This window comes from Dermacentor variabilis, chromosome 11 (assembly GCF_050947875.1).
Source record: "Dermacentor variabilis isolate Ectoservices chromosome 11, ASM5094787v1, whole genome shotgun sequence".
NCBI classification, from domain to species: domain Eukaryota; kingdom Metazoa; phylum Arthropoda; class Arachnida; order Ixodida; family Ixodidae; genus Dermacentor; species Dermacentor variabilis.
In genome coordinates, this window is record NC_134578.1 from 64,810,063 (window position 1) to 64,834,736 (window position 24,674).

The 24,674-nt window shown below is 45.2% G+C and overlaps 1 protein-coding gene across 1 annotated transcript; it reads right to left on the minus strand.

The window, feature by feature from the left end:
- Nucleotides 1-340: 340 nt before the first annotated feature.
- On the minus strand, nt 341-23,811 carry LOC142564930 (uncharacterized). Its single transcript, XM_075676139.1, has 3 exons — nt 23,623-23,811; nt 11,841-12,121; nt 341-4,005 (listed from the first exon to the last, which is right to left on the minus strand). The coding sequence occupies exons 1-3, from the start codon at nt 23,675-23,677 to the stop codon at nt 3,592-3,594; spliced, it is 750 nt and encodes a 249-aa protein (XP_075532254.1). The 5' UTR covers nt 23,678-23,811; the 3' UTR covers nt 341-3,591.
- Between the last annotated feature and the right edge of the window lie 863 nt (nt 23,812-24,674).

Sequence of the window (24,674 nt, forward strand, 5' to 3'; positions counted from 1 at the left end):
AAATCGCTCCAGGGGTCATCTCAGAAAAACGTTTTTGCGTTTTTACCTGTATTTGAATAGGCCGCGTCGGAGTTGGGCCCGAGCTAAAGCTTCCTCTTAACTTTATTCGAGAATTCGGTTGCCTAGTTTTTTATTATACATTATGCCGCAGCCACTCAGCGCGTAGGCCACTGTGTCGAAATGTGTTTAATGATCGAAATAAATATGGCACCACTGGGTGAACATGCTGTAATTGGTCATAGGCATAAACGCGACATCTTCTTTTTCAGTTTTTGCATTGTTTGGCAAAAAATGAAAGAATGTATCTGTTTAACAAACTGTAAAAAAAGCAAACAGAGCATATTATTTCACCTCTTTATTAGGCTCAACAAGCCACTCGGGAATGAAAATACAGGGGTGCAACTCCTGGGTTACTTATGACCGCACGACCACTAATGAAGAAAACATTCAAATATTATAAACAGCCTCAAATAAGTTACAGGTCTCACATTCCTTCCAACACGCTCTTTGAAAAACTGAGCCCAGTTTTGTCGGACATGATACAAAAAAGAACGAGGATGATATTACTATTAAAGGGTACCCCATTGCGTAATTCACACTTCCAAAGAGCTGCGACTTCAGTCTAATATTATTATTTCCTTTTCGTACATAGGAAAAACTGTGTCTTTCATTTGGTGCTAAGAATAACACCGGCGGCTACTATATTTTGTGAATCCCCTGTAATGCACGCTGATAAAGGAAATACCATCGCGAACATATTTCGGACTGCGTAGTGTTACTCATAATTAGTACCAAGCGTCCACTCCATGCCTAGGTCTCATGTGCTAGGGCCTAGAGTTCTTACAGCAGTTGGGGTGTTATCATGTAAATGTAACACACGTAGTGGCATTTCGATAATAATGTCCACACGTAAAAGTGCGTTAGAGTGCTCTAGCTCTGCATGATGTCTGTACCGGGATAAGTGATACTTAAGGCCAACTGCGCCTGCGCCACCTCTCCGGGGTACCGCCGTACATATTAAAGAACAAGGCTTTAGCATACCATGGGGGGGGGTGTGCCCCATACTTCAGCTAAGCAGTCAATTATCGATATCGGCGAAGAACTAGAATCTAGCGCTTTCCCCATTGCCAAAGCGTCAACAATGCTGACGGGGTGGCACTGCCTGGTAGATAATTAATAAGGGGAAGTGAGGCGTCAGCCCAAACATACCCCAAGCGTTACAAAGGAAACCCATACTGGTTTCCAGAAAGAAAAGCCTCGCAGTTGAAGAAAAATTTGTCGCAGTCCGGGACTCGAACCCGAGACTACCGCCTTTCGGGGGAAGCCGCTTTACCATCTTAGCTAACCAGGCGGCTAGCAGATGGCAAGGCGAAATCGAATTTGTCAACAACACTAGGCAAAGGCAAGACTTTGACGTAATAGTTCTGATATATTCCTGGTAGGTAGATATCAGAACGCTTTAGCAGCTTGGTGGGCTTTCTTCTTTGGCCTAACGTCAAAAGAAACTGCGGATCGCAATCCGGTCACGTTTTTTTTTTTCAACCACGTTAAATGAGACTGAACGATGACCACTTTTAACATTTATTTCTAACTTTCACGACGTAGGACAAGTCGAAAGGGCACATTGGTATCGAATCAGGCAGTCAGGGCATCTGCCATGCTGCTACGCAATCACGGTAACCTGGTAATCACGGAAGACTGGAATTCTGGCCAGGAGTGGCAAATATACATGGCCAGAACCACAATTTGGTTATGAGGCACGCCGTAGTGTGGGACTCCGGAGTAATTCTCACCGCCCGGGGATCTTTAACGCGCCACTAATGCAAAAGACACGGGCACTTTTACATTTAGTGCCTACGGAATTGTGGCCCCCGCTGCCGGCATTTCATCCCGCGACCTCAGGCTTCGCAGCGCAATACCATAGCCGCTAAGACACCGCGGCGGGGTGGTCGTAGAGTTATCATACTGATTCTAGCGAAAAGCTCCGCGAAAAAGGTGGCAATCACATAGGCGCTGTCATGTCACTGCCTATCGTTTATATATCGCGAAAGATAATCACTATGCTTTTTAAAAATGAGCCTTGATATCTAGCACGTCCGTATGGACAACGTGTGTAAAATTCATTCAGAATTTCTTCTAGAAAGATCGCAGGGTAAAGTAATGCTGCCATGGAAAATTTACGGTGCATCAATGGGCGCGTTTGAAGGCCCCAAAACTAGATAACGCCACCCTACCGACGCAGGCTAGAGATCACGTTCGTAGCATGCCTCTTCTGAATCGCATCTCCTCTTCCGCGCATGCGCCCCTGCCTTGCGTAGCAAGATGACCGCGCCCTTGCGGCTACCGATTTCAACATATGGGCGCCACGGCAAGCTTTGCCTCTGGAGTCAGTTATACTAGAGACTCTCAGAATAGGGGCGCCAAATGTTTGGGGCTCCAAAGAAATAGCGTCGAAGCCACTGCGCATGCGCGAGACGCAGAGTGTCTTTGAGTTTTGCAACAGGCACGCTATTTCACCGATTTACCGGGAGCCCCAAAATATGCCCCAAAAGCTACCCCAAAAGATTTGCGTAAACAAACATGGCAGCCCCCATCGAAGCGACCGCTCTAGCCTAGCACCGCACTGGGCCCGATTCCGGTTAACTCATAAAGTTAGCAAGCTAGAAGAACATACGGCGGCTATCACTTTCTCTCCTCTAGCATGTGTTATGAAGATCGATTCATTAGACGCCGCTGATGCCGAATTAGAATGCGGATTTCATGGCTCATAGGCCTAACACGGCTTAGCTTGGTTGGTTATGGCACGTAAAGTCGGTTACTCGAAACTAAGCGCATATAAGAAGAACTTATAAATTGTAATTAAACGCTAAAACATGAAAGTCAAAATAACTATTCTCATCATAAACAGGTACATTTTATTTTAAATATTTTTATAGCTATTCTTTGATGCCGCAGTGGCGCAGTAAGCGCAAGACTCTATCCTCAAACGCAAAGCCCTGTTCTAAAGCTCTTTACTACTGCGTGCCCCAACACTAACACCCGAAAAGCTCATTGGGGCCCCAAACTATTGGGGCCACAATTCTAAAGCTCTCTATTACCTCCGTGCCTGCGGTAACTGCCGCTACCACCACAGTAGTCCCCGCACGGCACGCCCATGGCCACGGGGCGTCTCGCAGTGACTCATCCCGTTAGCTTATCATACATCTCACAAAGATACAATGTCTACTATGTGCCCTGGAAGTACAATTTTAAGCGGATGCTATTTTTTGCTTAGGTTGGTGCAATATTGGCGTATAAAATAAATTTATCAAAATCACAACCATTATGGCTGTTACTTCTATTCAAAAGTAACAACACGGCGCATGTCAAAATGGCCACCGTTATACAAGTTATCATGTTAGTATTATTTGCCAAAACGTGGTAACCCCGCTCTTTTTACTCGGGTAATTAACGCCTTTAAAGAGAGGAGACGCTCTGTTAATTGGCACACGTGAAAAGGGAAAATTATAGATCATTCAATTTTCCTGGAAAAAGTCGCTTCCAATCTCCCTTTACTTCTATTCTGATGCAGCGCGAAACAACACAGACTTTTCACTGTGGCGCCTTTAGTTCAGCCTTTTTATGTCCTGCCTTAGCAATTAACCTTCCTCCGTACGCCTGACGCAGAGCGGGCAGAACGTGCGTTTCGGGAAGCCATATGAAGAGTGGATAGAAAGTTCTTTTGGCTGCCCACTTCATCTGGGCGTACGAGGGCCCGTTGCTTTGCCGCTTCAGTGGGTAACTGCGTATGTTCGGGTACGACATGAAATTCCCCAGTGTAATCCTGAAGTGCCAGAACTCGGGCTGCGTCAGGGTTACCCCGTTTCCTTCTGCGTGGTCTGCGTGCAGTTTCTGGCTCAGCGTGCCCCTCATGTAGGCACTGGAGAACGTGACGCCGACGTGGCCGCTGTCTTCGGGTTCCGTGTCGTTGTGTCCGGTGCGGTGATACTCGTACATACCGTCCATCTGGGCGTGCCATTGGGAGAATGAAACAAAAAATAGTTACGGTCATTTCGGATCACATTTAAAGGGCGACATGAAGGCAAAGTCGGTGTCAGTAGAGACAGATGAAAGCAATGAATGGAAGGTCGAATAGAGGGCACTTCCGGCTGGCTACACTGCACTGGGGACGGGAGCAGGTGGTTTTAAATTTTAAAAAAATGAAAAATCAAGAATGGAAGAAACAAAGAAAAATAGAAAGAAGAAAAGAACGGAAGAACTAAAGAAAGAAAACGAAGGAAAAACTCAACAAATCCTACTCTCTCTGTTGATGCAGTCACACCGACTCGGAAGTGAACAGTGTTTAGTAGAAGCTTTATGCAAAATGCGTTATTTCACTCAACATCTACGAAGCTGCCTTGTGTATAAAGTGATCATGTTCCTCCAGGTTGATAGCAGTAGCTTTGTTGCCTGGTCATCCTCGCAACTGTTTTGCAGAATAAGTTCAATTCGACACATAATCATAAACAATGCCAATGTCTCACTGAGATATAATATGCAACAAAGTGCATAGTCAGAAGTTCGCGCATAGTTAATCGTTTCTTAGGAAACACAGCACCACCTTTATAGCGACTCGCGCTCATCTCTGTTAGGCCAGTGACTCAGGCTTTTGTGTCGGCGCTACAAGTTTGCGCGCGGTTAATTTCTTGAGATAGCTAAATTTCAGCCCAGATTTATTTTGCAACCAGTAAAACAGTACATCGTTAACTTGGTTGTACACTAAGGTACAAAAACATCGGCTGCATGCCTAGGTTCAATGAATATTCAGGTTATTCACAAATATCGCATCGAGTAAACTTTTGAGGCCGACTCTGTCTACATGAAATGACGGAAAACCTCTTGAATATGTGTCGAATGTGTTAGGGAAAAAGACAACAATTTCTGTAATAAAAGTGTTGTCCTTCACGAGTTGCAAGCAAAACACTCGCATGTTACATAGCAATGTGCCTCACACAAGCGCCCTAGAGTTAAAACACAAATTGCCATCTCCATGGGATTTGGCCTGGGATCATCGCTAACTCCTCGAAGGGAAGTCTTTCCTGATATTCAGACATGCACCCTTGCTGATGTAGGTTTCCTACGGATTATCAGATAGAAGCTGTATCTCTTCAACAACACTTCAACGTCATAGCAAAAGAATACCCAGTACCCGTCAATGGGAAAACATTTAGGTGAAAAGTTGTTCAAATGATAAGGGGCAAATTAAATAAAGGAGTTGTAACCAAAACCGGAGATACCACAGATCATATGCAACCACATAACCATGTATGAAGCTCAGTGGCTATGGTGCTGGGCTGCTGAGCACAAGGTCGCGAGATCAAACTCCGGCGACGGCAGCCGCATTTCAATAGTGTCGAAATGCGAAAGCACCCGTGTACTTCGATTTAGGTGCATGTTAAAGATGCCCAGGTGGTTGAAATTTCCGGAGTGCTCCACTACGACGTGGCTCAAAATCAGAAAGTTGTTTTGGCACGTAAAACCCCATAATTTATTTTTATATTTTTATTACTATGTATGAAGGGCATCAATGTTGCCCACACGAACATACTCAGCGACGTTTGTGTGATTACTGGGTATTTGACCAAGCACCAGGAGTGTCATTCCAGATAGTAAGCCATGCAATTCATCGACAGCTTTCAATAAATACAGCGTCTCTATCTTTTTATCTCTCAATTTTGACGAGTTAAACTCCTCACCTGAGCATAGGCGAATGAATAAGGTACAAATATCATTTGTTCAAGTCTCAAGGACGTCATTAGGCCATCCAGGAGTCACATACAACAAACTCCAAGGGCTTTACAGTTCTGTCCATGCTCCGAATGCCGACACGTAGGTGTGGTAACGAGCTGGATAGATTACCATGTGGTGGTATGAATACGCTGATGTTATCCTTGGCGGTGAATTCTCTAAGCACTTCTCACACGTCTACCTGGGCAAATCTGGTTATAGAGAGTATTGCTTAACATTTTCGCCGCGGTAACTGCGTGCGTTAGTGAAGTTCTGCTGGTCAAAGCACTTAGTTTATTGCAAAATTGTTATTGTTGTGTGTTTCCAGGAAGGACGGTTCTCATCAGTCTTCTGAGCTACGCATTGTCATATTTCTCTTACACGTGCCCTTGTGCGGAGCTGGTTATTAGCCTTATCGGTGGTCTTATCACTTGTGGAATGTCTTCTAGACTTTTGACCGAGGATATATCTGTATCATGACGACTGGCCTACAGGATGTCGCTCACAGCACTTATTTAGGCTCTGGTTCAGTGCATTTCTTTGACATTAATAAAGAAGAGCCCCGTCACAAGCGTTCATCTACGAACAACAAATAAGATTGTCTTCGAAATCCGGTCAACTCAACAGCCAACGTTAAGAGACATTTTTTGCACTATCCCAAGCCATCATTACAGCGATCTATCATAAGTGTTTATGCACTCAGACACCATGAACTGCTAACATGTATATGTAGATGGTAACGAGAATTTTCCGTTGACTACGCCGCTGATTTGAACATAATAGGCACCAGTAAAAATTTGTCATTCTTCAAGTCAATGCCAATAATTTGAATAAAATATCCTTATTTTCCAAATACAGGTGGCGGTCCTCAAGGGGAAAACCTTACAAAATAGCTTGAATATACCTGAAGACCCTATGAAGCAGCGTGACGGCACTTAATTAAATAAAACGTACATCATGTTGCAAACAATCACACAATTCAGGTATACACCGTGAAAGAATATGCACTAGTTACATCAAAGTTACAAAAATGAAACAAATTGCTGAGTTGTGCACGCAATCTTCAAGATACTGCGCGAACAACAGTGGGAAAAATACGTTCGGCCGGGTTCTAGACAGCAAAGTTTTTTTCCCTGAGCACAGGAAAAATAAAATTATGGCTGATGCCTGCGCACCAAATGTTGCCGCATATGGCCCCGCGTAAAGAGAGTGAACTCATGCTTTTTATTTGTTCACTGATTTTAAAATTCAAAGCAGTGATTGATTAACATAGATGAAGAAGCTATAAGATATTGCGCACATGTTTTGAGCAAGGCTACGAAAATCATCGCGTTGCCGCTTCCGTCCCGACAGGTAACTTACTGACATTCTAAATTTTTTTTTGAAGAAAAGAAGTAAGAACAGTACAATCGTAATTCAAAAATATTCATAACATCTACTGTTTTGTTTCACGAAGAACGGGGCAGCGCTGTGCAAGGCAAGAACGTTTGCTCCGTGACCAAGCCCTTGTTTTTGCAGAAGAAGAAAAGCTTACTCTGGTGTAGTTGGGCCGCAGACAAGAGTACAGTAGCTTAGAAGTCACGTTATGAGTGTGTGATATATTTGTGACACTGATCTACCTTGCAAAAAATTACAACAGCATGACACGGCGCCTGCACCGCATGCTACTGATTTTGCCATCAACTGAGCGTGATAATACAACATAATAATAAAACAAAAAAAGAAAATACCAAGCCATTTATCTTGATCAACAATATCAATTTGCGCGCCACGACGTAATGGTCCTCGATCCGAACAGACTCGTCTGCCTCTAGTCTTCAATAGAATTGAGTTCCTCTTTTGTGCACTTGATTTTGTAACCACTCCAGCTGAACCAATCGCAGGGGCTCGTTAGCTCGTTAGGAAACTTTAGTGACATTATCGCTACAGAAGGAATGGCTTGTGTCAGCCGCATACCAAAGAAACATTGTGCCATCACCGGTATGAAGAATGTCGTTTACGCACGATAAAAAGAAGCGTACCCAAAACTCTGCCATGTGCACGCTAGAAAAAAAATGTCAGCCGAGATAAAAGTGTCGATAACTATACATTGCTTTCGCTCCGGAACATAGGAGTGAAACAGCAGGTTTGCCACACCACGTGCACCGCAAGCAAATAAAAAAATTGGTGAAATACTGTGGTTGAAATGATTGCTTGGACTGGTGCAGTCTGAACACACACGGCCAAGCGTGGGGCTTCTTTTATTCACACTTCTTTACAACCTATTGCTTTTGGCTAGCAGCGTAGTTTTGATCGATCTACCCTGTTTGAATCCCTGCTGACAATCACGGAGAACAATATGCTTCAGAAAAGAATTATCATGCACAGTCACACTTTCGAGCGAAATTTGATATCGATTGAGATAGTAGTTTGGTAGTCAACTATACGCAGTAGGAAATGTAGTTTTATCAGCAGTGTAAATTTGTAAAAAAATGCTTACCAATTAAATTAACAGCGTGATGTCACGTACGCAGAAGCAAAGATGAACAGATCTCACTTGACCGCGCACACTCGCTCTCAAAACGCTGGAGTGAATAATCGCGCTAGTAACAATGAGCAAATTAACCGTCGTGCTGCCTCTCGCTTCAACGCAAACTGAGCGTAGAGAACACAGCTCACACAAAGCTATGGGCACTCGGCGCTTTCTGTCGCCATCGCTGATCGCTTTCAAGATAAGGCGTGTGGAGCACGGCACCTCCACCCGCAGCTGCCGTCGGCGTAAATTTCCCCTTTCCTTCGCTCCCCCGTTGCCTTGCGCAGGACGGAAGACGGCGAGCTTCCTCGCCTCCTTTCTTCCCTTGCGCGAGTAATATTGAACCACCATCATCGGCTCACCGCCCCAACCTTCCACTCGTAGACACAGCATACGGCGCGCGGCAGCGATGTGATTGCCCTTTCACTTCATAGGGTGCATCACGACGACGACGATGAAAGCAGAAATACGCCTGGAGTGTCCGTATAACTGCTATCGCAATAAAACATTCCCTAATCTCTTAGGAAGCAGAGACAGTATTCAAAATATTCTATAATTTCCTGCATTTCTGTCGCCACTCTTCCACATCAGCGACATGGTATTTTTTCACTTTTCATTTGGCGCGGAAGACAAGCTGAGTCCAAGAACAAAATAAATATGTACGTAAGATGAGGTGCAATGAACTGAATAAAATGCATAACTTCGCCAAGCACAATTCAATCCATGTATATTGCACTGCTATTTATTAAACTTAAAAACATTTGGCACACTTGTGCACAATGAATTCACTCGAGCAAAATTGATTGAAGGAATGTTTGAGCGATGTTTGAATCTGTCGCATTATTCGATGGCTTTACGATGCCTGTGAAATGCTCATAGAAAGGTTCGGCTGAGAAGCACAGAAAAGCTTGTTTTTTTGTCCACGTTTATTTCAGTAATATTTGGCCGCCCGATAGCCGTTAATTACCTCATTGCTAATTGGCCACTTCTTTTCAGGAGGATTACAATACTTATGAGGACACAGTTGGTTGTACAAAAACTTATTTTCATTTTATTAATTGCTGGTTCACTTCGTCTATGTGCCTTTTAAAAGCAAGAAGTTCGGTCGGCTCTCGTGTCCGAAGAAATTTCTTGAATAGACTGTTTTTTTTGCTTCATCATCAGTTTTTCTGGCATTCATTTTTGTTTTTGCTGTTTTGAAAAGACAGGACAAGTCATACAGGATAGAGAATGAGGATAGAAACACACTGTCAGCTTCAAAAGCACTAGTTTTGCTACAAACAAATTGGCAGTCACTGTTCATTATGCGCGCTCACAACAATGTTTTGCTATTGGTAGAGAAAGACATGTACGTAAAAACATACTGACACTCTTGATCTCGATGAAAATATGATACAGATCGGACAGTGATCACTGTTGTCACAACTGATTGTTCTAGACATATGTGTGGTGGTGTCGATACCTATGATGACGTTATAAATAAAGGCTTACTAGTTTTAGGCCAAGCCGACACCAATTTTGGACCGCCTACTGGTGGTGACAGCGTTTTCTACATTCGTGTCGGCTTCTGTCAGAATGCACCGACGCCGAGCTTTCTGCCGACTATCAGCCGATTGTTGGCGTCGATACAGTGTGACAGAGGCGACGACACGAAGGGGAAAACGCTGTTGCCGACAGTCGGCAGACCGAAATCGGTGTCGGGTAGGCCTAGATGTGAGTACGTTTTAATCGACCGACTGGTGAGCGACACACAAGTGGAGTTTGTGATGGCACACCACCAACCACAAGCACTGCGCACTTCATCAGTTCCCAAGAAAGCGAGTTGCCCTGAAACGTATTAACATTTACATCACCTCCAAGCAGGATTGAATAATGATATAGCACGGCATGGTTCACAGATTCCTGAGTGAAATATAACAAAAATTACCGCCAAGGCACTCCGTACTGATGGTAAACCAGTAAAACTGAACCGTGCAGGTTATCGCTCATTAAAGTTTTTCTCAATTGTTGGTAACGTCTATGTTTTCCTAATGAGGTTACACACGCATGTGGCTGCGACTCATCTCTGCCAGCACCATCACGGCCAGCACCTAGCACGTCTGTTCCGACACCCGCATGCCATCCTCACCCGGCTAGCCGTCGTTCTCGATCTGCCACGAAACCGTCTATTCGACTGACATGTGCAATGCCGCGCAGTCCCGCGGCCTCAGAGTTCTTGTGTAAGTGCGTGTACAGCACTCTCGACACGGGTGTCGGCCCGACGATGATACCAGCCACATCATTGCCTTTATCGCCACCAACCATGGCACGTGACAGCGGTTGCATCACCGACCCAACGCCGGCTCCTGTGCAGCCCGCCATCGGGTCAACAAACATCGCACCTGTCCCTCGGCCCCCGACCGACCCTTCACGCGCTTTGCCCACGCCACTTTTTTAGCACACTTCCTTGCTTCATGCCGCCCTCTCAGCCAGCCTCACAGTCGGCGCGCCAGCTCTGCACCCTATTGTCTCCGCTGCCTGCGACCGTGCTAGTCGTCGCCACGGCGGACACGAACCGCGAACGTTTCGACCCCAAACATCCAATAAGCCACATCTGCAGCGTGCCAACTACGCTGCATCCCCCTTCAATTGTTGTTCACCAAACCAATACACTCCTACGAGCCCTGCCACCGCTGTGTCCGGCCAGACCGTTGGTCACACACGATGCATGCCATCGCCAGCATGCGCCGGATCGTTTTCGCCTCCCGACAGGGAAAACATCATGTAGTAAAACGTCATGCAGTCTTGAACAGGCAAAAGTTATGGGTGTATACATTACACGTTCTTTCACAGGCTATAATGATATTTATTGCTTATGTTCTCACTCTCTTCAGGCTTACGTGAAAAAATCGTTCCATTCCGTATCGAAACAAACCGCATCTTACGACTCTTTTTCTTGGTGATACCTATAGAAACAAGCCATTTCAGAGATGGACATAATTGCGAGAGTTCAAGCCATACACTTGCAGAGGTAGCTGGGACCACTGTGATCATTCAACTATAAGCTGGGGGCAGTGTATTTAACTCTTAACAAAATATACACCTTTTGGGGTTTATCTTGTTCCAAAGCGATAATCGTCATCTGTATTGCACGCATTTCCTTTTTTTAACCTGCGAGCTCGGTATTTCCAAGTAACGAACGGCATGCGCGCTATCAGCATGACATAGCAATCTCTACAGGAATGTAGTGAGCGCAATATTTTCAAGAGAGGAAACGCAAGCGAAGCACATGATTATTATCTTGGGGCAAATATACAACCCATAGGGTGCAACTGCTTTAATAGTATCCACTCTAGAAGTTATGGCGAACTTAACGCGAATAATATTGCAATGTAATTCTTCTTACTCAAACTTTCTTTAAAGAAAATGAATCTCGGAACACTCGAAGCAAACTCGGCGCGGTAAATGTAACCGCAAACATGAAACCGAAACTCGGAAAATGTTCCTTTGGAGGAACAGTGGCGTTTCTCTGAATAAAGCAACCGATTATAACCTAAACACGTGCAAAATTTTGGCTGCTCACCTTGCTCACAGAAATGGTGAACGGGAAATGACGTTCCGTTTCCTGGCACGTGGCCTCCTCATCGATCACGTTGACGTCGGTCAAGTGCAGGGGCGACAGCGTGCCGTTGAAGAGAGTGTACTCGTGCGTAGACACATCCGGAACAGGGATAGTGACGGGCAGGATGGATTCCAGTCTTGACACGATGTCTCGCAGGAAGGCCTCCGACTCTCGAACGTTTGGCTCGGCGCATGCATCTGGCCACGGGGTGGCCGCAAGCGCATTCTCCGTAACAGGCGGCGCTGCGGAGAGTTCGCACAATTTCAGTCATTATTCTAGTGCTTGAATGACCGCTTAAAGGCATTTCCCCAATCAACACTTAGCATGCGCCCGCTTACCAGTTGCACGTGTTTACTAGCATGCTGTTAGTACGGACACGCAACGTAAGGTAAAAATAGGGGATTAAGAAACGTCTGGCGGTGTAAGTAGCAGCAGCGTGCGCCCTGGTATCCTGTTCTTAAGAGAACTAAAGTGGCGTACAGTAGGAGCTGCAACGCGGTACCTGAGGTTCGAAGGGCCTGAGGCTATAATCCGGCACTGACATAGCAAAAATTGCAGATATGAACTCCACAGAAATTACTGGTCTTTCTGACAGCAATTTTTTTTATGTGGGCGCCGCTCTGTGTTCTAGGAGCGCCTCCTCCCTAGGCCGTTGCGTTGCAGTTCACATCGCACGCGACTGTACACGACATTATGGACCCTACTTAACAGACTTCGCATAAACCACACCGCATAATCATGTCAGCGTACCATCGCACCATCAGTCTGTTTTAGGTGCGTTCAGCATTCACATCTCTGAAAGACATCAACAAATGGCCGCTTCATCCGTAAACCAATGGACCTCTATTTTTACTATTCCTAATTCCACTTCCCAGCATACATTCCATCCGTGCCCTCCAGTGCTCCCACGTCTTGTCAGTGATTCTGTTGGTCCAACAGCCCAAATAGATATATGTTCTACCCAGTACATAGATTGAGTTTTCATTTGCTTTAAATATATATTACATGCAAACGTATTGCTTATCAGCTGCGCTCTCATTTTTAGTCGTGTTAACGTTACGCCTATCGCATTTCTTCCATGGCTCGCTGAGGTTAGCTTTATCTAAATATATTTTCAAATTGAATTCTTCCTGCTTTGTACCTTAGTGCTATAGCCGCAAGTATAGCCGAATGCTGTCGACTACTAGACGCCGTCTGCCAGATACACCTCAAAACAATTCTTGGTTCAGAGAATTCTTTCTTGCGATTTCGGTTTTCCGTGACTGTTTGGCAAAAAAATGTAATCCTCCCCTACTTCAACCGGTTATCTTTCGAACTTAGGTGCCCGCCCATTTGGCAGGCTATTACAGATTACTCCAATGTTTCTGCTAATTTGTAAATTGCCCAACCTACTTTTTCAGTTCTAGTTAACGACTTAACTCTTTGCGATGAGGGATTCACAGCCTCGTTTACAGGACGAAATTGTTCAAATGACAGGTTACAGTGGTATTCATCGCAAACATTTATTCTTCATCCTCTTCATCAATTTACCGTTTTAGGGGCTGCGTGCACAAGTCAGCACGCCGTGATAGCGCATCAAAAGCAGCACCACTGACGATGCTAATGATTTTAAGCACGTCGCATACCCCTCGGAACTGTTCTTAGCGAACCAGTGCCCCAATTAAGTTTGAATAATACGTGGTAAGTATTTTAGAATAGATCAAAGGAAGATGACTGCGGGTTTTTTCTCAGTGTCAGAGTGTTACCACGTAGAGCTTTCTCATCTGTAATTATCTTTCGCAATGTGTTATCATAGGCATATAATTTAAGTGCCTCGACTGCTGCTTTACATGCACGACAAAGTAGAGGTTCTTATATCCGACTTTCCAGTAGAGACCTCTGCCACCAAGACCGCTTCATTTGGCAGAATAATTCTTCATTACTTTTTCTGCAGTACGCTTCGCATGATTTCTAAGATGCAAGCAATGTGGTCGAAATCCACTGACGGGCAGAGTACTCAGTGGTCGAAGGAATCAACAATGACGTGATTCTGCAAAACGAGCAACACAGAAGCCCGCAGGTGGAGAAAAGTAAATACGACCAATTGTCATGCACACCAATCTATCACAGCGTTATAAAAGAACCTGAATCCATGTTTCCCATGAAGAAAGCTTAACATCATGCATTTGCCCTGCACCGCAGAAGAAACCTATTGTGATTTCACAACAAAGAGAATGTATCTACTTGCTTTTTGTGTATCTTCTTGCTTCTTTTTGCAATCGATGACAACTTCTTATTGACCCCGCCCTGGTTGCTTAGTGGCTGTAGTGTTGGGCTGCTAACGAAGAGGTCGAGCGATTGAATCCCATTCACTGCAGCCGCAATTAGATGGGAAGAAATTCCAGAACACCCGTATACATAGAGTTAGGTGCATGTTAAAGAAGCCCAGGTGGTCCCAATTTGCGGATTCCCCCACTACAGCATGCCTCATAGTCATATCGGGGTTTTGGTACGTGAAACCCCATGTTTAGTTAAATTCTTATTGCCTGTTCGCGGTGCCGTCTACACCGGCAGTATGAAATGTGATCGCGTCGATATGTGATTATATTAAATGGTTCGTAGACTACAATCGTTAATCAAGCAGTGACAGCGCGTGTCCTCATCAACACTGTGTAATTGTCCTTCTAAATCAAGAACGAAATCAAGACATGTGTTAACAAAACTTGTAATTAATTGAGAACTGTCAGTGTCTGGGCTTCTACTCGGCGATCGTATCATTATTACTCTTGTCTCTAACAGAGGCGTCCGGTGGCAGCACCCCGATACTGGGGAACAATTCTACGGCACGATGGCTTTCCGGTGTATGCAACCCAGAACAGTTACTTTGAAAAAAAGTGTTTCTGTCTAATTGGCTTGAAGAAATTGACGCGGATATCCAAATCTGTGCCTTCATTTCAACTGCAAAGCACAATGCCAACCGCATAATAGTGCAGTCGATGATTCCTGGTATCCCACGAAGCAATAGTTACGAAATACTCAATGATCAAGAGACGCCAAACGATGGAAGCCTCAGCTCAGAGACAACGTTTCGTCAAGTTCTCTTCAATGATACCATCCAAACATGGTGGGAAAGGCGGAAAGGACAGAACAACGTCCTGCGTAGAGGCACAGTTAAAAAGAAAGAAAAAAGGCGCGCTGTCCTTCTCGCCTGTGAAAAAATAAAAAAGAGGCAAAGGGAGACCGGCGACGTCGTGAGCCCTTGATGGCCGCTTCGAGGCGCGCAAGGTCCAACGCTTCACACTTCTACGTTTTTGTGCGCAGCACGCTGTATCAGCTTGCTTCTCGCGGTCCGAGAGACATTAGAGCGCGCCGCCATTGAGGACGTGTGACCTCGTCTGCTCTCCATGGATGGTGCGGCGCAGATCCATCTTTTGATTGTCACGTCGCACGTTGTTGCTCCGAGCGTCTGGCGCGATGTTAATGGCTCCCAGCGAAGAAAATTCCCGCGCATCGTCTCCGCTTCCTCTTATGGCGATAGCGAGCAGGGCTGTCGCGTAAGCTTTCCCGCGGTAGCCGGTGGCTACGCAATGCGAGTACCTCGGTAGGCGGCGCCGAACAGTCGGCAACCGTTTTCGTAATATGTGCTGACGTTGCCTGCTGGGTGATCTCCACCGAGGCCATCAATCATTTTCCCTCTCTCTCTCTCTTTGAAGCGCCTTTGAATTCATTCGCGTGACGTCGTCAGTGATTGCGTGTACGTGCTTCCCACTGCTTTCCTCCTCTCCATTCTAATCAGCTGTGGCCTCTGCGCAGGACCCCGGGCCCAAGCAACAACCGCGGCATTTCAGCCCGTAGGTTCTGTGTAGCATGCAGGTCTCCTTTCCTGGGCTAACCTCTCCGGGTTTTATTAAGGCCTGTCTTCTCTCAATTCCCTCCATATTGCTTTATGATGAGTGCTGTCGGGGACGTACTGCAGAAAGCTGTGCCGAAAAAAAAATGCTTTTTTCATGGGCACAAGGAACAATTCAGTGACTCTCAATTTGAACCATCACGGCGACTCAGTGGTTGTGGCGTGGCGCCGCAGCGCGCGAGGCCGGAAATTCGGTTCCGGACGTGCAGGCAGCATTCCAATGCAGGCAATTCCAATGCAAAACCCTCGCATGTAACGCATTTGGTGCACGCTGAATAAACACTGGTGAAACTTGTGATAAAAATTAATGGGAAGGCTCTCAATATGGCGTCTCTCATAGCCGAATGTGCAGTGTTGGAACGCGAAATTGCCTAATTTCTTTCTTGTTATCGTAATTTGGTCTGCGAATGGTGGTTCGGTCATGCGACAGATTGAGCTCACGAAAAAAAGAAAACTACCAAAGAGCCGCTTTCCCTCTATTTTATGTTGTTGTATAAAAAATAAATTAAATTATGGAGTTTTACGTGTCAAAACCACTTTCTGATTATGAGGCACGCCGTAGTGGGGGACTCCGGAAATTTGGACCACCTGGGGTTCTTTAACGTCCACCTAAATCTAAGTACACGGGTGTGTAGTTGTATACGATCAAGCTTTACTATACGCTTACTCTAAGACACCATCATTCCCCCATTTGTGGGACTCGTGCGAAGGTTTCTGTTTTGGATACTACATAAAGTATCAGGCACTATTCAGGTCCTTTCCTAGTGCCGACACATTGAGGGAAAAGCACCAATGAATATGACCAGATCAAGATATATTTTCATAAAGATGTTACTTTTGGCTCTAAACAAAATGTAATTTTTTATATTAGATGTCTGCAATGTAATTTGCTATCATAGATTTCTTTTGTGGCATCGATTAGCCTTATCAGCTCCTAATTTTGGTCGGGCGACTGCTGTTATGAAGCTAGATGCAAAAAAGAATCCTTCAAAGCAGCATAAGCAATCATTCTCTAGAAGTTCATAATTGTCTTTTGGTGTGGTAGGAGGGATACTGTAGTAGGAGGTAATTTTGTGCTATTAATTGTTTATGGCAAAAGCTGCCCCACATCCCTCACCCCTGTAAAAACAACGCGATGACAAGAGAACCCACCAGCCATTAAAATTAGTTAAAGCAACAGAAACCTCTTTCAAAGGATCCGTTGATGGGGGTGAAATGCGAAAACACCCATGTACTTCGATTGAAGTGCATGTTAAAGAGCTCCACGTGGTCCAAATTTCTGGATCCTCCACTACGGCGTGCATCATAATCAGAAAGTGGTTTTGGCAAGTAAAACTCCATAATTTTTTTTTCGAAGGATCCGTGCCTAGTCGAAAATGAGAAATTACGAGCCCGACATTAAATTCCCAGTGTGCCTGATGTAGTCTCCAATGCATCCGTTCTTATAAAACCCATTAAACTAACGGAACCTCTTAACAGCGTCAGTCATCTAACTATTTGGTATGGCATGATCAAACTTCTTAGCCTGGAAAAATTGTGCGATACAGATTGGAAACGACAGTGATTGCCCTCGCAGCGCGCAATGTTTCCATGCCAAGACGGCAGATGTAGTGAAGCATTGGCACTTGGTAAGCACTGCGTTGAGCTACGTTAATATTTGTCTCCCTCTTTGGGCTGTTTCTCGCAAGATATTGTTAGCACAAACCAGTCGACATCTTGTCAAGGTTATTGAAAGGCGATAATTTAATGAACAGGAGAACAATAAATATTAGTGGGAAGAATTATTTCCTTTCGTGAAGGAAAGACTTGGTTGCTCTCCATAACTCCGATATCTGCGGCATGAACAGCTGAGAAGCGCGTAGGAACCGGCCTGCTTGTGTAACCTCACTTAATGCTATGATTTAGCGATCTATTCACTTTTTGCTCCCCTGTGTGTTTTTGTTGGGATGTGAACGTTAAACCACGAGCAGGTGATAAGAGCAAACAATTTAAACAACTCTGTAGCTGATAGTGTGCACGCGTAGACCCCACGCGAACGCGGACGCGCCAGTAATCGTGTCGCGACGATACAAACTAGAAGGTCGTAGAGCTCGAGTATCCGGTGCCTCCCAAATCAGATTGGGCCTTTTAACGGCCCCGTGCACCTCCCGGGATATCAGGGAAGCTGTTGTGAGGGGTTCAGGGTTAACTTTGACCACTTGGGGCTGCTCCACGTGTACCTACATGAAAGTGCACGGGCGTTTTCGCATTTCGTCTACATTCAAGTGCCGCGGGAGTGGATCCGGCGAGCTCGCGTTCGGCAGGAGTGTGCCACAGGAACTCAGACGCCATGGAGGGTTGCGTCTTGTTTGATAAGGGCTAGTGAGGGTAAGAGGGCATGCGTCGGCTGGTCGGCCGTAAACCAACAAATGAAGGCCTGGGTAGCGTTGGCGCGTTTATGTGTATTTGTGTATGCATGTGAACAAACGCGGATGCGCGCGTGCGAGCATGCACGAAAGCGTGTTTATTTTCGTGTGTGTGAACGTGTCTCCCCACTCACGTCCATGCATCAACTCCAAAGCTTAACTCGAGGCTGAAAACCGGAAACGACTGATTAACAGGCGAAGTGTAAAGCACACAGAGCGACCCGTTTCCTGCAGAGCGGCTCTAGCGTACCAGCGGCTATTATCAATCAGCGCCCCGCATTGAGGATAGGACAGCCGCGGTATCGATACGCGTCGTAAGGAGCGCAAAGGAGATAGCAAACGCGACAAACTGTCACACTTCGGAGACAATTTAGGCTGATGTAGCGCGCTTTGAGACCACGACAGTTCTTTGGAATAATCATAATCTTGTGAAAAGTAGTTTCGGCATAACACATTTTGGGGAAAGAAAACAGCGGCGTAGAATGGGAGAGGGGAGAGAGTTCTTTTCGTCATGCTGTGTTAATGGTACTATCGAGGAACGTCACAAAACAATGTTCGCGTGTTTGTTTGCTTGCTGGTTTGAATGTTCATTTGCATGACTACTTGCGTGCCGGTTTCCTTGCTTGCTTGCTCGCTTCCATGTTTTCTTGCTTGATTCTTTGCTTGTTTTCCTTTCATGCTTTCTTCCTTGCTGCTTTGTTTAGTTGTTTCGTTTGTTTGTTTTCGTTTGTTTGCTTGTTTGATTGGTGGCAGGTTGGTTCGCAGGTTAGTTTGTTTTCTTTCTTGCTTTTTTCCTTGCTGGCATACTTGCTTGATTGCTTACTTCAATGCACGCTTGCTTGTTTGCGTGCTTGTTTGCGTGCTTGTTTGCTTCCTTGCTTGTCGGTTTGCTTGCTTGCATGTTTCTTTTTGCTTTTTCTTTCAAAATGTCTGTTTCCCGCTTCCAAGAAACTAAAAAGCCAAGAATAAACGCTCTTACTGTAGCGAACTAGGTGCAAAAGGATAGATAGTTGGGCGAGTTGGTACGGTAACATGATCTTGGATTGTAGCGGGAAGTGACACGGACACAGAAAGGAGCGCTCGACCTGTCTGCTCCTTTCTGTGCCCGTTTCACTTCGCGCTACAATTCAAGATCATGTTAGCGAACTAGGTCCCTAACCTCTTGCGACCTATACTTGAAGAAAATCGGAACAGGACATATGCAAAACATTTTATCACATTCATTATATTAAAAGCCACAAATTCACTTATTATCAAGAAACTGCGAAGTAACAAATTAAACACATGAAACGTAATCAGAGGTTAATTATTGATAAAAAAACAAAGCTCAATGAGGAGAAGAAATGTAGAGTGATCACATGCATGCACAAAATTCCAATCCTTGCAAGCTTTCCAAAGACTGGCTTTTAACTCATAAAAATCGTTGCGAGAGCGAATTGTCAAGCTTAGGAAGCAAATGTGATCAAAACTCACATGCATCGCACATAAAATAAAAATAATGATGCAATATTGTCAGATATTACTGAATTAGGACCCGCCGTGGTTACTTCATGGCTATGGTGTTGGGCTGCAAAGCACGCGGTCGCTGGATCAAACCCGGCCACGGCGGCCGCATTTCGATGGGGACTAAATGAGAAAACACCCGTGTACTTAGATTTAGGTGAGCGTTAAAAATCCCCAGGTGGCCTAAATTTCAAGCATTAAAGGATGAAACTTGTTCCTTCTTTGTGAAGAACTGGAATAGAAAACGAGCAGGTGAACCGCCCGTTTCAAATGTACCCGTTGCCATGCTTGTTCAATGTTTGTTCAGATAATGATACTCGTATGCAGATTACCCTATGGAGTTGTGCCTCGAGTTTCCTGTGCTAGCACCCTTGATTATGTTTAATGGCAGCGTACTCCCCACGTTGCTTGCGCGCTAATAAATCTCAGTTATTTCTATTCAAACCAGTTCATAGGCGCATCTTTCGCTAATGGTGACTCCACTTTTCTTGTCATCGGAGACTATGACAAAAAAATTCATCGAAATGATACTTCGCTAACAACAGCCCCCATTACGTGACCTCAGAGTGTATAAACTTGGTGGACACTTCACTCTGGGAAGGTGGCGTGCTAATTAAGCTGTCGTTGTGGTCCTAACTTCGCCCCAAATTCATGGCGCGAACGTGGCTGTACTGCAAAGCCAAATAACTGCACGAAACAAAACACCATTGACTGAGGCGCAGTCCAAAACAGTGCACGAAACAAAAAAAAGCATTTGTTTGTTACAATGCAATGGAGCATACTTCTTAGGTAATTAGCCTAATGGAACTAGGAAGCACTAGAGTCTTACCCTAGCAGACAACCGTGGGGCTGTCCGTTTCCCTCACGTAGAAGCCCGTGTATAATCAGCAGACGGGAATTCCGCAACTTTTACAACTTCACTGTGAACTACGTAATTGTGAAAAGTAAATGAAACTCAACGTAGTGATACAGTCGTCTCAGCGGCCAATTGTCATCTAAATTTTGGGGGATAGTTTGGTAAAACAGGAGTGACGGTAGGTACCCACACACAATCTCGTAAATGCGTGAACATTTCCATGACTACCCAGCAAGACATTTGCCTGTCATGTAAAGCAATGAACGGCGCAAACCCCCTTAAGCTAGGAAAAAATAAATCTAGCTCAGATTATGATATTTAAAATGGTGCCTTTTGATAACTAATATACACAAAATTCATATGAAAGTCATGAGACGTATAATTTGCGTAGAGTGAAGTGATTTCCCAGCAAATTCGGGAGCTGAGTTTCTAAACACGCAGATTTGTTGACGGACACGAAAAATGCGCGGAATCCTAGGCATAAACGCCTCGTTGTAAAAGCTTTCTGTAATTTTAACATTGATCTATTACCTGTTCTAGGAAGCGAACGTCACAATAGCTCTCCGGCAACACAGCAATTCAAGCTTCGTGCTAATATTTTTCTAATCGGCACGAATCCGCAGGTTTTCTTTCAGCGCTTTCTTCCGGCACTTGAGAGCAGCGTTCATTTTGAGAAAATATTGCACACGTACACTTGGCACTTGGCGCGAATAATCAAAGTTAGATTGTCATTCCGTTCCTAATTTGTAAATCGCAGCAATTCTTTAGAAGCCCTCAAAGGATGTAATTTCCATGAGACCTTCATTGTTTTCAGATTTGAGTGGTTACAAGGAAACTCCGGCTTGGTTCACGGCGTAGCCATATTTTTTGCAGTGAAGCTGTTTACGGCTAGGTTTCCATGGATTTTCTGTGGCAATTCAACAAATCTGCATGTGCAAAAACTAAGTCCTCGGATTCGTTGAAAAATCGCTTCATTTTCTGCAAAAGCTTGCACGTCTCATCACTTGGATATGCGTTTTCTGTAAATTAGTCATCAATATGGACCATTTTCACTATCAGTAGACTCTCAGGTAGATAATTTTTTTTGCTTGCTTACTGGAGTATGAGCCAGTGCCTAAGCGGGTATCAGCAATTCATTATCTTGTGCGACGGACAAATTTCTCGCTGCGTGGGCATAGAAAGCCTTACGCATATAATAGCACAGGTGATACGACAATGTGCGTGCGTACCTACTGTCACTCTTGCTTTAACAAAACTATAGACGATATGAAAATTGGTCGTTATGACGGCTTTACCATTACGCCGAGTTTAATTTACTTTTCGTAATTAGGTAGTTCACAGCGAAGTTGCAAAAGCTGTGGAATTCCCGTCTGCTTTCAATACATGTGCTTCTACCAGACAGAAACGGGCAGCCCCATCTTTCTCTGCTAGGGTAAAACTCTAGTGCTTCCGAGTTTCATTGAGCCAGTTATCTAAGAAGCGTGCTCAATCGCAATTTACACACAAACGTTTTCTGTTTTGTGCACTCCTTTGGTCCACGCCTTGGTCAATCGTGTTTTGTTTCGTGCGCTTCTTTGGCTTTGCTGTCAACCAAGGTTTGCATCAAGGATAGGCGGTGAATCTGGGACCACAATAACCGTATCGCGGCTATTCCACCTTCACAGAGAGGATGGGCCACCACTTTCTTTCACTATTTCAGCTTCTCGTGTAGTATTTGTATATTCCTTGTCATTCCACTTCATTTTATTGTAAAACTGGAGCAATAAACCGCAGCAGGCGCAAAGCACTCCTTCCGACCAAAGTGCGGCATCTGCTCTGACGTTCGTTCGTACGCGAGCAATGCATGGCGAAGAAAGGGAGGCGCTAGAAGCCGTCAGTAGGTCGGCGCAAGCATGTACGGCCAGATTGAGCAAACCGCTCACTCATACTTTGGTTGGGGCCACGTTGTTATCTTGCTTTTCATAACGTTATGTCCCTTTTTAAGTGGAAGTGTACTCATCCTACCACGTGGTCGCATCACCGTGATCGACGCTTGAATGCATAATTGTCGCCCTTTCGTTAGGACTTTAAATTTGACAGTCACACAATGTAATATTGTACGCACAAAACTACTTGACTAACTTTCTTCTTTTTTTTTCGGAAAGAGAAACCTTTTAAGCAAGCAGACAATCGTTATCCGTCACTGGAGATGAATGCGACATTCAGCCGGCGTCACGGGGATTGCTCAGGCCAAGGGCGGTACTTGTCACAGTAGCTCCGCGGCAAAGGCGACGAGCTGTTCAACACGAGGTGGCAGTTTCTCTCCATGATGGCGGTACTTGCATTACAATGGCGTGAAACGCACGGGCATTGTAATGCTCAGACGTCTGAACATGTTAACCAAACAATTTTCCTTAAAATTAGTTGACTGCTAAAGAGGGCCGTTTATAACCCACCATGCACCGACCGAAAATGAACTCGCAGCTACCTGTGGATGAGCCAAACGAGGCAGTAAAACTAGCTGCAAAACCGAAAAGATGTAAACCAAATGAGGGAACGATGAAATGGGAGCACTTCCAGGCATACGGCATCACGCACAGTGGTGACTCAGAATCTGCAGCACACTGCTTTTTCACGTGAAGTGGAGGCCTTCATATTAAAGTTTAAAGTTTGTACTTATTAGAGAAACGGCGGAAGGGTTACGTGGCAAAAGAAAGAAGCGTCTCGGCCTGCAAAAAACCCTTTTGCTGCTGCTGCAGTTAGTGACTTTGCGTAATTTTGAACTGGCATACGGCATCACATCAAGGTGGCGGAAAGAAACCGTCGTGCTATATAGAAAATAACAAGAAATTAACTATGAAGTTTCATCGGGTACCCTTTCCAAAAGCAGTAGGCCGATGCTTTTGAGCACTTCGATTCATATTCGCGTTACGGAGCACCGGCTGTACACGATGAATCTGAAGTCCCCCACGCCGGCGCATTTCGCAGGCCACACGTGGTCCATTTTGAAGTTGAAGCCCGTAATCAATCAATCCACCAATCGATCGGTTCATCATTTAACCATACTACTGTTTCGCAAGGAGAACGCATTGAAGCGTATTTGATGCTCACCGTAAGCAGTCGCGAAGAGAGCCACAAGCCACGTGCGTGTCGCCGGAGAATGCATTTCGACGGTCGCTGCTGGTCGCACTCACGCCTCGACGATAAGCGGCGCGCTCGACGGAACCCTAATTTGTCTTCGTCTCCGCGCTTGCGCGGTGTCACTGCCAGGCCAAACTGTCGCATCGCTTGGAGTGCGAGGCCCGTGGTGCTTTTTATCTGCGTCTCAATTTTTGCCATTTTGCTGAGCCACGCGCACGTGTCTCGTGCGTGCCTCTCACGCACGAGGCGCGTGCACGTGGTAAGTGACGTCGGTTGTAGGTAAAACGCTGGGGGGGATTTGATTACGCAATCGCCTCCTCGAAAGAGAGGCACCATGTCAGAAGCATCGCTCACAAACAAACTACAAACGCGCGTCTCAAGTTCATAACCCGTCGACTTCTTTCACAGCGGATTGCAAGGAATTTGAAGTTCCTTGTTGTCACCCCGGCGATTTCACAACTTCGTCCAATGGGCGTGACCTCGCTCCATGCAGCCAATCCGGCTGGGGATCTCCACCTTAGTGCAAAAATAGAACTGCATTGCGCAGCTGTCTGCCCGATAGCGGGCTCATCAAGCTCCAGGGCATTTGTAGGCGACTTGCACTTTCTCGGCGATGTTAATTCGTTAAATATCAAAAAGGAAATCGTGACTACGGCCGTTTGCATGCGAGGATTTCTGCAGGTGTACCCTTCTGAAATAGTAGGTTATCAAAAGTTTATTATCGGTACAACGCATAATATGAGCAACATTCCCTTGTGTGTGTAAGAATAAAGATTCATCTCACGTACTTTTTTGTTCGATTGTAGTGAGCATGCGTCTTCGCGATCTTTCTCATTTTCTCAACTGAGTTTACAATTCTCGGTAAGCTTTCCTGCCGGACAGTAATAATTATTCTGGTAAAAATTGGACGCTCGTAAACACCATACCTTGCTCCGAAATCACAGGACGAAACTTAAAAATAAGGCGTAAAATAGAGGATAACTTGGGGCGCCATTCGGTATACAATTTTTTCTAATATTTCT